General features: G+C 40.3%; 1 protein-coding gene across 1 annotated transcript; it reads right to left on the minus strand.

The window, feature by feature from the left end:
• Positions 1-12,518: 12,518 nt before the first annotated feature.
• On the minus strand, positions 12,519-14,666 carry LOC124340650. Its single transcript, XM_046793249.1, has 7 exons — positions 14,501-14,666; positions 14,290-14,427; positions 13,968-14,205; positions 13,757-13,911; positions 13,495-13,696; positions 13,181-13,432; positions 12,519-13,122 (listed from the first exon to the last, which is right to left on the minus strand). The coding sequence occupies exons 1-7, from the start codon at positions 14,624-14,626 to the stop codon at positions 12,635-12,637; spliced, it is 1,599 nt and encodes a 532-aa protein (XP_046649205.1). The 5' UTR covers positions 14,627-14,666; the 3' UTR covers positions 12,519-12,634.
• Positions 14,667-14,727: the final 61 nt, after the last annotated feature.

Below are 14,727 nucleotides of genomic sequence, written 5' to 3' on the forward strand. Positions count from 1 at the left end.
AGAGCGGAATGAAACAAATTGATCCATAATCAAATGGCACGGCAAATATTTTGAAATTGTATAATCGCCGCAAGATTGTGACATTGGCATTTATTAGAGGCCCGACAACGTCAATCTCATGTCAGAGAAATCTCAGAGGAGAGGCCAGCGGAAATGCGGAGTGAAAGGGATGTGTCTATATGTACCCTTTTTCTAAATCATCTGCTGGGAATTTCAGCTAAAGGGGAAAAAAGGACGAGGGTGCGACAAGAAAAAACGGATATCAGTTTTATGTGGGGCTGTGCCGGATAAGATTTAACACTCGGTTATATATTGAGCGATGGCTATATAAGCCTTTAAGCACACAGGCCTATAAATTGAATCAAACGGAATATCGAGTTAACCTAACCATAGGAAAGAAATGTCATTCTTAGCTAAACAAAATTCCAAGCCTGACGTAATAATAACACAGCGGCACAATACATACAAATCTAAAACAAAAGACAAACTCATCCACGGAGAGGAAGAAAAAGCCGCGTGAAGAGATTACGCGCTCGCGGGACTTGATGACTTTGCAGTTCAACTAATCAGGAATGATGGGAGGAGGAGAATTCTTTTTTTCCTTTTTTTCCCCCCAATATTCTCTCTCTTTGGCCGTATAGGCAAATGAGCCGACTTGCTCATAAGAAACACCACCACCACACGCTCATTTCCTAGTCATTTGGCGTTTTTTGGGAGTTATTTTTTGTTTCTTTTTTGTCCCGAGACAAGTCACTTCACTTTCTTGATGTCTCTCGTCCACGTCAGGTCGTGAGCCTTTGCAGCATGACAAACGAGCGTGCTGCCATTGCGTGTCATCGAAAAAAAGAAACAAACAAAAAAACAAAAAAGCTTTTCGTCTATAAATAGTTTTAATGAGTGGCATCAATGCTAATGTCTTCCCCTTCTCCGGCATACAGACCTGTGCTGCTTCTAGCTGCACTCCCTCCATAAGATGATGAACTCTCGTCTCAACTTTTTTTTTCTTTTTGAGATGTTTCGTCTCTTTTTCCCTTTTGTTTTCTCCTGCCCGTCCCAAATGTACACACACACTCCGCCTCCTCTCGTATACGCGCCAGTGTATCGCGTATACAGCTCACTCCTTCGAACTAGCTGCTCTATTTGTAGCAGCCTATTATTAAACAATCCATCAATGTCCCACACACAACAACAGCAACACCATCAGAGTCGACACTCTGCTGGGCATGGCACAGGAGCAGATATAGCTATAGCTACCACAGCCGATTGTATACGTGTCCATATAGGTATAATGTCATGGCCATTTCACATTTAGATGTATATAATTACGCAATTCGGCACACTATATGTGGCGCCATCCATTTTGGAATTAATAATAATTTGAAATCAAAATGTATTAGGTGAATTGGTTTAAGAGCGGATAGTATAGATCATTTAACACTTTGCCCTCTTCTTGTTTTTCAGTGTCCTTTTCCCCACCCCGTCGGTCGAGCTCTTTCTCACTCGGCACTTTCGATTCTTTGTTTTGATTCTAAACAAGGAAAAATAAGAGAAGAGAGAGTCAATTATTGCTGGTACGAATGGATGCTGCAATAACAATAACGCGCCAACTGTAACCTGCAGTCACACACCTGCGCAGCATAGCTAATATTGCGTAACATCAGCTCGGGAAATGTAAATATCGGCTCCTCTTTTGTTGTGACGTCAATCGCCTGGGGGAAAAAAAAAGTTATGGCTGCTGTGTATAATAAGAGGAGGAGGCGACCGTTACGCAATTCAAAATAAATTGACAACGCCATTTGTTTTCATTATCCACGCAAGAGTGTAAATGCAGATGCGCATCGTTAACTTTTTTTTTCGGCGTGAGCTATTTAGACGGGGGGTCGTGTCGTCACGTCACAGTGAATCAAAATGGACGTCAGCGGCCAACAGGCACGTCACAATGACGAGACGCAGTTCACATCTGTTGCTGCCATCTACTCTCGGTGCGGATCGTCATCCATCAAATATCCAGCAGAGAAGTGGCGCCTGTATATATAGATGGACGCGACCGTTCGAATGTGGCGCGTCATTTGTTGACGATCTTGTACACACACGCTTTGCCCTTTTTGTTTTTAAAAACAAAACGCCATTCATTTCTTCCAAACTTTTTCCTGGTATAGGCGAACGGCTGGTAAATCTCTGCCATGTTTCCTTATTAGATAATATTATAACTCTACACAAGTCCCGGTATAAATCAACAGCCGGATCATTTCATACATAATAGGCTGATGGAGAGTTAATATGGCAACTTAAAAAATGAGAATTAAAAAACCCAGGTGATACATATAATAATAATAAGAAACTCCTGGACTGGAATAGAGAGGTGGGTTATTGGTCCGGCAAACCTTGTTCGTCATAACCTAACCTTGAAAAAATCTTTTTTGTCCCGTTGGAATTATGTCAACGGGGCCCAAAGGCCGAGAATGTGTTTTAGACTTTAGATGTACCGTGATGAAAGAGAAAGAAATATAAGGAGGAAGAAGGTTTTTTTCTTTTTCTTACTTTTATAGATCAGAGTGAGTGAGAGAGTAACGTGGGCGAGGAATGCACCCAATAGGATGGAAGGAGCAGACGTCGAGTTGGGCGTTGACACAATCCGTCAGCGGTCCACAGCAGCTCGGCGGATCGCTCCTATACCCGTCGTCCTTTCGAGAGACTCGACTCTACGATAAATTATTCCGTAATATGTACACAGTCCATATAGGCTGGCTGGCCTATAACGTGACCCATATCCATCCGACCTAGATAACGGCGCATATCCGTAAAAACGTTATTTTCGGAATATGCAAATTCAATTGCTTAAATATAGGCCTGTATTTTCTTATTAAATTAATTACAAAAGACCAAAAGCTTAAAGAAAAAAATGTAAAAGAGAAAACCTTGCGATAGGCTGAATGTTTGCTGGGTCTGACGACTTTTGTGTTTTCTTTGGCAATCGTTCACTAGCATGGCTGGCTGACTGCATTTCACTAATCACTCTCTCACATTTTCTTCAAGTTTCAGTTGAGGTTTCTTTTATATGTTATCCAGTTCATCAACGTCGAATTCCAGGAGCAGTAGGGTCGCGGGCCTCGTCCCAGTTTCCCATTATGTAATAACACTATGTCGCGGGTAGAAGCAGCTCAACCAAAGTGCATTTTTGAACACGCCAGCTAGTATAGATATTTACCATTCTACGGTAATGTCTTTTTCTCGATGCGTCACAGGACAACGACGACGACTACCGTACAGCTCATCTTTTATTTTCGTCCGTTTCATTCATCGTCGCCTTTGACGACATATCCGAGTTACATCTCTTGTGTTACACAAGTTGACTTATTGTTTATTATTATGCACCGCCCGACATGTCACAGAGTGCAAAACACAATGTCGAGCGTCAGATAAGGCAGAAAGTGTCTTGATATTATTGCGCCGATTGTCTGTATTCCGTTTTCCATTCTCTGATGTTTTGAAACGTGCTGATTTGGCCGAGTGAGGAGGTCGTTATATTTGAGTTGTACCGCTTGTGTGTTGTCAAGCTCTCTCTCTCCGCCATGTTACAACATATACACCAATAATAATAACACAAGGGCCCCGTCCTACTGCAGCAGCACAGTCAACTAGACGAGCGCGCGTGCCCGCAAAACTCCACAGGCGACTTTTGAGTCTTATTATTATTGTAGAACTTGTTTGACGACAGCTAGCAAGCCTCAGTCGGTGGTATACACGGAATAACTGGCGCGCCCAGCATCACACACACACATGTGTGTGTGTACGTGCTGTTGTTGTTGCTGTTATTGTTGTTTGGCTTGGAAACCCAACAGCCACCAGTGGGAATCAAAAGTCTGCGCGACACGACTTTTCGGCTATAGTCCAACATAACTCTTCTTCTTTGAAAAGAACCAAGTTCTATATGTATACCTTTATTTATTGTTTGAAGTGCTTCGACGATGACGGAAGAAGAAGAGAGAATAACACACAACTAGCTATTTAACACCTCTTTGACGATTCGGAGAATCAAAAGCGATTTCGGTGTTGTCATCTAGTCTATAAAATGACATCACATCAATTAGAAGAGCTGAAATATCAAACTGTTAACGGACGATTATAAAGACAATCAAGCGATGACTGATGGAGATGTATTGAAGGACATTTATTGAAATTGCGAATGCATTTGCATTTTCTTTATGCGAGTTCTCACAGCTAGGCTATTGCGTATATAACAATGAGACACTCCGTATGGGAAAGTCATCACGCATTCACATCACCTCCAACGGCGTGAAAAGGAGACAAAAGAGCGAAGTAATGCGCAGCATTTTATTTCTCCCGAGACTGCGCTGATGATCTTAACGTGTCCGCGTTAAATATTTAATTCCGGGGTTGAAAATTACAAGACGGTTTCGACCACACATAGAGCTATGCGACTATAGTGCGGTTAACATAAGAGAAAAATTAAGGGGAAAATGTTAGAGTATTTCATATATGGCAACTTGTAGTGTAGTACCATACCGGTTCTTTTGTGTCTTATCTTTTGTTGTGACGGTTATATCATTTGATAGACCTTCTACATAGATTCGGGAGACCCCACACCTGTGCTGCCGCAATCGGATCTTGTTATCCTTTGTGTTATTTAAAACTAGCGACTGGGCATTATGTAGTTTGTCCAGTATCATCCCCCATAAGTGTTGATGTGTTTCGTGAAAGCCTCGAGCATTTCACGCGCTATATAGAACCACACACCCATCAGCATGTGCATTGTCATGCGACCGGGCGGTCAAAACAGCCGATGAAATTTAAAAAAACGAGGACGACTTGAATGAATCGAATTTTTCTTTCACACTTTCATTTGAATCCATTTATTAAAAACGCTAATATTACGGTTCATTCAAAAAGGTTACAGCATCAAATTGATTGAATGAGAGATTATTTCACGCAACATACAACTTTAGAGCGCTCAAATTAAATCTTTTAAAATAGGGAACTTTAAAAAAAAAGAAAAAATTAACAGAAGACCACACACGGCGAGCAAAGTCAGAGAGCACACAGCAGCACCATACTATATGTTTTAGCTACTACAGGAGAGAGTCTATACGTTTTTCTGCCATGGCAAGAAGAAAAAAAAGAGAAGAGAAAAGCAGAGCAGTGTGGGCACAGCCGGCAGAACCATCAAACGCATACCGTCGTTTCAATGTCGTCTTCGGCTGTCGTCCATTATATAGGAGAGCAGGGCCGCCCGTCCGTCCGTCTATATACGTCGAGCGTTCGTTCAAAAGACAGGAAGGGAAATGCTATTCCAGAAAAAAAAAGAAGTTGAAGCATCGACTGGTTTGCTTATATATATTACTCAAGCCCCGAACGAGCTAGGCCTATATTATACATTTAAGAGATTGACTCACTTTTTCTTTTTCCCGAGTTAAAACTTGAGGCCTAACAACTAAGTCCTGGTTTAAATTTTTTCTTCTTCTTCGGTATAACATAAATAAAGACGAGGTGAGCGACGACAGAGGCCCCGGGAATTCTCTCAATTCGATTTCCAGTTTTCTCTCTCTATTGATAGTTATAGACACACGCATTTCTTTTGAATACACCGACAGATTCCGTCAATCGTAGCGCGTTTTTATTTCTCGAAGAAAGATGACGGCCGAAAAAAAAAACAGGAGTGAATGACTTGTTAATATTATCCATCAGTCGTCATCCAGTAAGAAAAACTCGTCCATCTTTTTGAGGTTCATCAATTTAAAATATTTCTAGATTGGGGTCAATAGAATTGTATCATTCGTTGCGCTGTACTCGAAATGACGTTGCGGAAATGGCGAGAATACAATTTTTATGTATGGGCTATAGATAAGATGATATGTCCTAGAAGTAATATTATTGGCTATACAGTCGATGGGGAATATTGTCGGAAGACCAGCGGATGTTCTGAAGTAGAGGGTCGCCGATATGTCTGAAGCTTTTTGCTGGGGTCCCTGATGTTTGGCAGCAGCCGGAAATGCCTCGTTGCTGTTTTTCCCTTATAGAACATTTTGCTGATGGTCAGGAATGGCAAAAAGAAGAAGAAAAAAAAGTGGATGGGCTATCCATACATCTTTGTGAGCGATGCTGCTGCTGCCGGTCGGAATATATAAAAGACTTTAGAGATTTGAAAAAAGAAGAAGTCCCCACAGAGACTATACTACCGTTCACTGTGATGTGCTGTGGCACTCTGGTGCAATGGAATGATGAAGTGCTCGTGCCAGCTGAGTCAGTCACTCAGAGTTTTCTTCCTAGCTTGGACATTTCCAACTTTTTCCTTCCTTCCTTTTCCCCCCACAGTTCATTCTTCGTCCCCTCTCTCCTAACCGCATATCCCATCATTCCCTTTTTTTCTTTTTTCCTATTTCATCTTATGTCTTTTGACTGCTGCTGCTGCTGGCTGCCGGCTAATGTCAGGGTTCGTTTCTTGATTTCTTCTTCCTTTTCCTAGCTCGGGCTGATGTGCGCTCGTTCCGCGTTCCGTATACGCGAGATGTCAACGCCACCGCCACCAACATCGTTCGGGGTCTCCCATTTCTCAGAAATCTCGTCTGCGACTTCCTCATTGCCCATCGACTGGATTCTATCCGGGCTGGCAGCTGATGTATGGCCGCCGCCCAGCAGTGCTGTGATCGCCAGCAGCAACTAGACGAGTGAGACAGCGCCAACCAATTCGGGACTGCAACCCTCACACTTTTCTTTTTCTTCTCTCAAAAGTTTGGCATCGATGATTTTAGCAGATGTTTCATCATCATCATCATCATCTTGTGGAGTAATAGTTGGAAAGACGTTCGGCTCGGCTGGGAGCCCATTAGTGATGGCCTGCTGGCTTTCAATTTCCTATATAAAAGCTCGTTTTGACTTTTATTAGATAGAACTTTTCATCATTTCCTTTTTTAATTAAAAAAGATTCGCTGAATTTATTTGCTGGCTGATTTCAGCCGAATTCGCTAGAAAAATAAGATAAAAATGTTGGGATTTGAATTTGAAAAAATGCGAACTATTCGCGCGCCCGTCAAAATATTCCCCTTGAAATTCTTTCGCTTGTATATAAGTGGTTCGATTGTGCGTCCACTTTGTGAGCGAGTCGATGTACAATAGCCGCAAATAATAAAAAAAGGGAATACCAGAAAAACGGGTTTGAACTTTATCTCTGAAAGAAATATATCAGCTGTCAAAGGAGACGTTGAAATGTAGTCGTCATTCTGTGATTTTTACAGTGTTCACAAACAAGCATCAAACTTGATAATGGATTCGACATACTCTTGTATTAGTTTATTCTTCCCCCCTTTTTGGCCACACTCTTTTTTTTTATTATTATCCTCCTGTCACATTCATGCGCCTTTTTTCTTCGACTGTTGATCTTCCAATCACATTTTTAGAATCCTCTGGATTTTATAGTTAAAAAAGAGCAATAGGATGGACCCTTTCGTTCAGGGTCTTTATATGTGTATCATTGTGGGGGAAAATGAGGGGGGAATGTATTATAGGAGTGATCAAAGAGAGCATATGAAGGAAAGGGTCTCGGTTGAGGAGAAGGGAACCGATTAAGCCAGGAGCAAAAGAGATCGACGAACAACAATAAACGGGGGGCAATTGTTATTTTTGGAAGGTTAAAGTGTGCGCGGGGTAGGGGGTGGTTTTTGATGGACAGACTGTTTAATCCAGATAGAGAGTTCTTTTTAATCCAATTGCCATTCTTTTATAGTAAACCCCATACGTATATTGAGCCAAGACGTTGCTTTAGACTTGTAATAATAATAGTTATTTTTTTTAGAAAGGCTTTATTCGTCTTTTATTTGGAATTCCTTATTGAGAGACGTGAATGTGGCGTGGCCATAAGTGTGTCCAGCCTACTTGTCCCGTGACAAATTCCTTATTAAAGAAACGGCGAAGGAATTCCGAAATTCGTTTCGCGCAATTCTGGGAAAATTGTTATTCTTGGTCATTTTTGAGTATGTCAATTGTCATTTTATCATTAATTAATAGGTCGATTAAAAGAGTACAGATATTCGTGACGTCCGCTTGAATCACGAAACTAATTATATAAGAGCTCAAATTAATAAAGACTGGTATAGAGACACAGAAGGTAATATGCGAAGATATGCGAGTAACAAGATACAAAATGTATGTAAGGGAAAAGCTGTCCAAGAATCCAAAAGGGCGAGAAGATTAGAAGGAACTCATCGCTCTGACACTGGCTGACAGAAATTTGAGCTGTATGTAGTCCGCAAAAATGTGACATCTATACATGCACTGTGTGTACCCCCGTGGAGTGTATATTTGACGCGCTCGATAGGCTAAATATCTGAGCAAAAAGGCAAAAGCAACAGGGAAGAAGGTTAGATGGGCGTGTTATTGATACGAACGGATGAGATATCCCCCAGAAAATCGCATGTTTGTAAATCGCTTCAATTGTTGTATTAGCATCGCACACAGAGGGGTCCAGTTTGACAGGGTTTCAAAAACGAAATACAATCCAACCATCAAAAGGATTGTGTGCAGATCCGTCATTTTTCTGGACGACAAATTCGACAAGAAAAATAATACCCAAAAAATGAAAGCAAAAGTGAATAGTTTTGTTTGGGATGAATATCGTGCCTTAAAGATTATATTCCAATTTGACTCCACATTTTCACTTTTGTGTGAATGTGAATGGGCTTGTCTGACAGGTCCGCGTGAAGCAATCATTTAATTGCATTCTATTATCAGGAAACTCGAGTTAATCCTTGACACGGGGATGATGATGATGACCAGCAGCAAAAAATGTTGCGTGTGCGCATTCTCCGAGGGCCGGTGACACACGCGTGCGCATTGGGCAGCCGAGAAACATTTCTCCTCGTCGTCGTACAGTTCAAGAGAGGAGATTTATACACGCAGCACATTCCTGATGGTAATAAAACGAGTACACAGCACAGCAGACAATTCAAAGAAATGTATCGACATGTCGTGCATTATGGGATATAATGTAGATATGGACGTGTGTCCTCGGGAGAGAATCAAAAGGTCGCCCTATTGCCGTTCGGATCCGAAATGAATGGGCCGATGGCAAGGAGAACAAATGAAAGGCGAAAAAGAGAAGAAGAAGAAGAAGAAGATTTTGTGTCGGGTGTATTATAACCATGTCGTGACACAATCAGAAACCAGCAGCAGCCACCCAGCTCGTTATAACATTTACTGCAGTATAGTATACGGAACTCGAGTGTGTCGACTATATACATCCAGCAATATCATGCATGACTATATAGGGTCACAATGCCCATAAGGACAGCAGCGCGCAAGCGTCTCCGTCATCATATGGAAAACGAGCACGCAGAATGATGTGCGTCGTCATCAACCTCCGCAGGTTTCCCCCCACGGCCAGCACCTGTGAATTAGCAACCTATTGTGCACATCAGCGTCAGTTTATACATCCTTTTCTCCTGTATACGAAAATGGTCGGCACGTGCCCAGCTCTAATGGAATTCTCGCCATTATGTGTGATGATGATACACACGGAAAAGATGTAGCAGATCAACTTTAATCGAGCGAATAAATTATTATTTAACTCGGATATGACTGGGTTGAGTGCGCATATCACATCATCACATCGGATAAGATTATTTAAATGAGATAAACTGTTGGTAATATTATTATAGCATCTAATCCGTACAGTGTAGTGGAATGTGACGTATTTATCTTGCCGAGGAACGGGAATAGTTGACATTTTTGAACGTCCTCTCGACATATCCGAACTCTTCACAGGTAAAAGCCTGAGTCAATAACACTTGAGCATGCTCATCCGGCCTATAGAAGCCCATATGACACTAACCCCCAGCCCAGCCATGCAAATAGCCCATATTATGTGCTGCTTGTTATTATTATTATTTCCTTGTCCCTTTCAGATCTTCCCAAAATCTTGGATCGTCGATATTATAAAAGAGACTATAATAGTAATAATGCGCTATACAGTGTCGCCATTCAGGGGCCGGAAACAGAGGGGAAGAACTTCTTATATTTTCCTTCAATAAACTTTCTTTATTCTCCCCTTTATTTTTTATTCTATAATTTTTTTTTGTCATTGCATTCCTATTTGATTTTTTTGTTGTTATTCTTCTTCTTCTTCCCATTCAAGATAAAAGAAGAAGAGAAGAGAAAAGGTTATGAGAGTTATGACATGTCCTAATAGAAGCGAAGAAAGAAATGGGGGCCCCCGGAATGCTGCCAATGCCATTCCCAATCCACACACAGCCGCACATTCCTGGACAGCTCATCCGACTGTCGACTCATTGTGCCGTGCCGATTGTGTGTGTGTGTGTGTGCCCCAGTGTCCGTAAGAGACCGTGAACGAGGTGGATTGCCATCGGGGCTATGGCCAGATTTTGGGACGGAGATCAAAAGGTGTATGTACACGCTGATGTCCTCCATTCTCTTCTAGGTTCGCTGGATAGAGACGACGAGCTTGTATAGCTTATTCTTATTATAGGCAATGCTAGGATGACGAGGACTGGCTGAGAAAAAAAGGTGTGAGGGCTGTAGTACGTATAGAGGAACTTGGGGAATACTATAGAGCAGGTCTACCAGCCTGTCTTTGAATGAATGGGGTGTGTGAAAAGATGAAGAAGGTATTTGGGGAGGTCTATAGCTATCAAGTGTTATTGGTAGTGACATTTTTTTTATTCCAAAGTCCCCAACACCCCAGTGGTGAGCACAGATGTGGGTGTCAATAAGAATTCAGTCACAAATGTATAGGCCCATATTGTTGAAAGGAAGTTTATAACGAACCAGCCTTCACATAATCTAATAATTGCCGGATAAGTAAAGGATAATCGTGACCCTTAACTCTTTATTAAATAAAAATGAAATAAAGTAAAATTGGTGTGTTTGTCATTGAATGATATTACCGTATTGCAAGTAATATTATCTAAAAAATGTTACATGTGCCGTCATAATTAGCAAAAATATTTGTGCCGATAAGTATGTAGAAGAATCTCCAAGGGTATTGTTGTCGGGGAGAGAAAAACTCGGTAACTCAACTAAACCAACAGAGGACTCTGGACAAATTGTCAAACAAGACGTCATAAGTCTACAGAGAATGGCAAAGAATATAAAAGCACTGACAGAATGAATTCAAAATGGGTATAAGGAAAACAATTTCAACCTGCGAAGTGCGAACCAAATCTTGCCAGCGTGAGCTATTTTTTGTCAATTTTTTAAAATTATTTGTTATTTGTTATTGTACGTCAGTGTCGTGTTTTAGCGTGGGAATTTTTTATCACGATATTTCGTACGTACAGAGCCTTTGCTAGGCATTACCATACACTCACGATAGCAGAAACCCACCGCAGCAATACGTGTAAAAAGAGGCTAATTATTATTTATAGTAATCAGTCATTTCACTAGCTGATAACAGGATACACTTCGATAATTTTATTTTTGAAAGTGAACAATATCAATTACAAGACGCTGCATTGATATAAGTTTTATTATTCTTTATTTTATTATCCAGGCGAGGGAATTAACTTGTTACGAGGATCGCACTTTAGTCATCCTAATACGGGATATTCTTACCTTCTTAAGCACTTAAAATTCTGATAATCGTTAATCAGTCGCCCAAACATGTTTGGATGTTTGAAATTGGGGAAAAATTATTGCTCCTATTACATTAATATGAGTATCTTTTGTTCTTCCTTTCCATGTTAGGAACGCATGAACGGGCGCCTGGAGTATATTAAACACATGGATGCTGCATCCATATTATAAATCAGTGTACATATCAGAACCGAAAAGTGTTTCATCTACCATCTCAACAGGTAAGAATAGTCGAGAACGGCCTAAAACTTATGTGCAATATTGTAACTCAATGGCTATTGTGGTACAGATAAACGCTCATTTGTAATAAATAGAATAAATGCTTGCGTTGTTTGACTTGTAAGGATTCTCCTTCCGAGTATGAGAAGAAGTCATCATCCGATATTTACATGGGGGGAACGAAGGGCAACATGACACGCGTGACCTTGAAAACTCGAGTCACCTATAAACTACATTGATGCGGCCTGGTTCATGTCGAGTCAACAGAAGGAACCAAAAAAAAAGAAAAAACAAGATTGGCAGTTTCATTGCGTAACTTTTATTTTTCTCGTAAATGTTTCATAATAAGAGAAATATTGTTGGGAAGAAACATCGGAGGAATCAGATCGAAAAGTGGTTCTTCGCTTTTCAAAGAAATTCGCGACATGCCAAAGCTATTGGCTGAGTTGTTCAATGTTTTTCCTATAACTTCTACAGATAGGCAAACAATTCTCGGGTCGGTCATCGGAACATAATATTTCGGCATAGGCAAACATAATCTATAGTGCACGATGCCGAAATGTTAAAGATGCCAATAAAAATTGATGATCTAGTGAAAAGCGCATTGTCAAGGCACGTCCCATGTCTAATGATAATGCAGTCAAGTTAGTCTTATTATAAGATCCCTTAACTCTTCATAAAATAAAAAAGTAGGCTAATAAAATGAAATTGGTGTTTTAAATATTGAATTATGTTGTAGAATGCTATTACCCAAATTACTATGTACGAGTAATATTATTTAAAAAAAAACAGCTCAGGCACTTTAAACAGTCTACAAAATATTAAGTTTAACTGATTGGACGATTTCTTCTTCCAGGAGAAATCCATTAAAATGTGCGCGACCGCCACCGTGGAGAAGAGCTCCTAATGCCATATCGTCAATTATCAACCAGATTTGATCTCCGTTTTGTAAATTTAACGTTGATTGAAGAGAAGTCGTTTCATATTTTTCCCCAGCTCCTGTTTCATCAGCAGTACAACTTCCGATGAAACCACCATTTTTGAAAAGTTGGATTCTGGAAAATATCCGAGATGTTGATGATAAAGATCCTGGAAAATAAACCAATCCTGAAAAGGAGAAAAAATATTTCCCAGCTCTAGGTGCCGTGAATATTCCCGTTTGAAAAGCTCCTCCAACGTTTAGTTGTTCAATATCGAAAGGAATTGGAATCTTTGTTTGATTGTAGTGTTCGCTTAATTGAACATAAAAGTAAACGGGTGTTGATTTCACATCTTCGAATCCAATCCATGTCTGAAATCCTACACAAAATTAATCACAATATACTCCTTATGTCAAACATATCAACTAAAGTTTTACCCGCATCGTTGGGGAGTTTTGTGAAGTCACAGTAAACACTTTCGACCATTTTCACGCCCATAACGGAATACATTCCACTTAAAATGTGTCCGATTCGCCACAAATCTTCGCAGGATTTAGGCATTCCGTTAACGGCTACTTGTCCGGAACATTCAAATTTGCCTAGAGTGTGAACACCGGATGAACTTTCTAATTGGGTGCGGCCGAAATTCAACCGAGTAATTGGGAGAATACTTTTATCCGTGATGACCCCTGCACATTTTATTTAAAAGTATTAAAAAGAATTCAAAAATGATGTAATCTCAACTTGTTACCAATATCAGATAGTTCCACTGGTGCATTAGAGTCACAATTACATTTCATAAAGGCTTCAACACAATTTTGATCAATGCCACACTGACAAGTGTGTACGTCCGTATTGCCTCCAGACCAGAAATATTTGGCATTGCCATCCTTATCGTTCCACCAACAAAAGGAGACATCATTTAGCTCAAATGGAGCGAAATTGCAATCGTACTGTATTCAATAAGAAAAATGATTATTATATGCTGTTAATCGAAGTAACTTAATGCATACTTGTATAGACTGATGGCATTCATAAGACAATTCAGCCAGCGCTGTCATTTGCTTGCTGCTTGCGTTGTACGTGACTGGCCTGGAATAACATCCAGGATCAGCGCAGTGTCCAACATTTGTTGGCAATTCACTGTTGTGTGGAATCGATGTCGATCCTAGAAATGAGACATGACAGTTGGTTCCAAATCATATGCGGAAAAAATTATCTCACCAGAAGTCATATCGCAGTAGACGTAAATAGGACCGTCGCCAACTCCTTGACCATCTGGATCAATCCAGTACATCCCAGAACTGAGCGAAGGATCAGCTGCACGGGCCTCGCGACATGTTCTTGGAACGGCGCTTTTTACAACAGGTAAATTATCGATTTCATTGGCAGTATTTACCCATGATTTCTTATCGTTTTGTAGCGTATATTCCAATCGAGTGACTTTTTCAGTCAGCGTGTTCTATTTTTTGAAAAATGTATAGTAAATTTAATAACTTGACTGCCATGCACTAAATAATTTGAAATCGTATAAAGAACGACATACAAGTTGTTGGTCTTTGAGCTCCAGTAGTTTCTCCAGATGAAAATTTTTCTTTTCCATTTGAATATTTTTGGTCTCAAGTTGCCCAACCTTGGCTTCAAGATGAGCAACTCTGGTTTCCGTGATTTCTTTTAATTGAATCTTTATGTTTAATCCAACAAAATAAATAACGTTGAATATAATAAAAAAATTTAAAAATAAAATATGTTCTTACATAGTTTTCAGTCAATTGTTTCAATGTAGTGTCCGCATCTGCAAGACTAATAGTAGCGCTCGTCGACAAACTTGCCAAAATCAGCACGCATCCTACATGGATCAAAATTGCCGAGAAGCGACCCATTTTTACTTTCACAAAGTTAACGGACGAGTTTCCACCAGTTGGCAATGCATCGCACCATTTATATGGCCGAAGGATTTGGAAAATGTTGATTATTTTGCCGA

This window comes from Daphnia pulicaria, chromosome 5 (genome assembly GCF_021234035.1).
Source record: "Daphnia pulicaria isolate SC F1-1A chromosome 5, SC_F0-13Bv2, whole genome shotgun sequence".
NCBI lineage: Eukaryota > Metazoa > Arthropoda > Branchiopoda > Diplostraca > Daphniidae > Daphnia > Daphnia pulicaria.

Bases quoted from the DNA above. Each gene is read 5' to 3' on its own strand.
- LOC124340650 (XM_046793249.1), bottom strand. From the start codon at position 14,626: ATGGGTCGCTTCTCGGCAATTTTGATCCATGTAGGATGCGTGCTGATT. The intron at 14,206-14,289 runs GTATGTCGTTCT...TTCAAAAAATAG, and splicing joins AGCTCAAAGACCAACAACTT to AACACGCTGACTGAAAAAGT. The intron at 13,433-13,494 runs GTAACAAGTTGA...TAAAATGTGCAG, and splicing joins AGTGGAACTATCTGATATTG to GGGTCATCACGGATAAAAGT.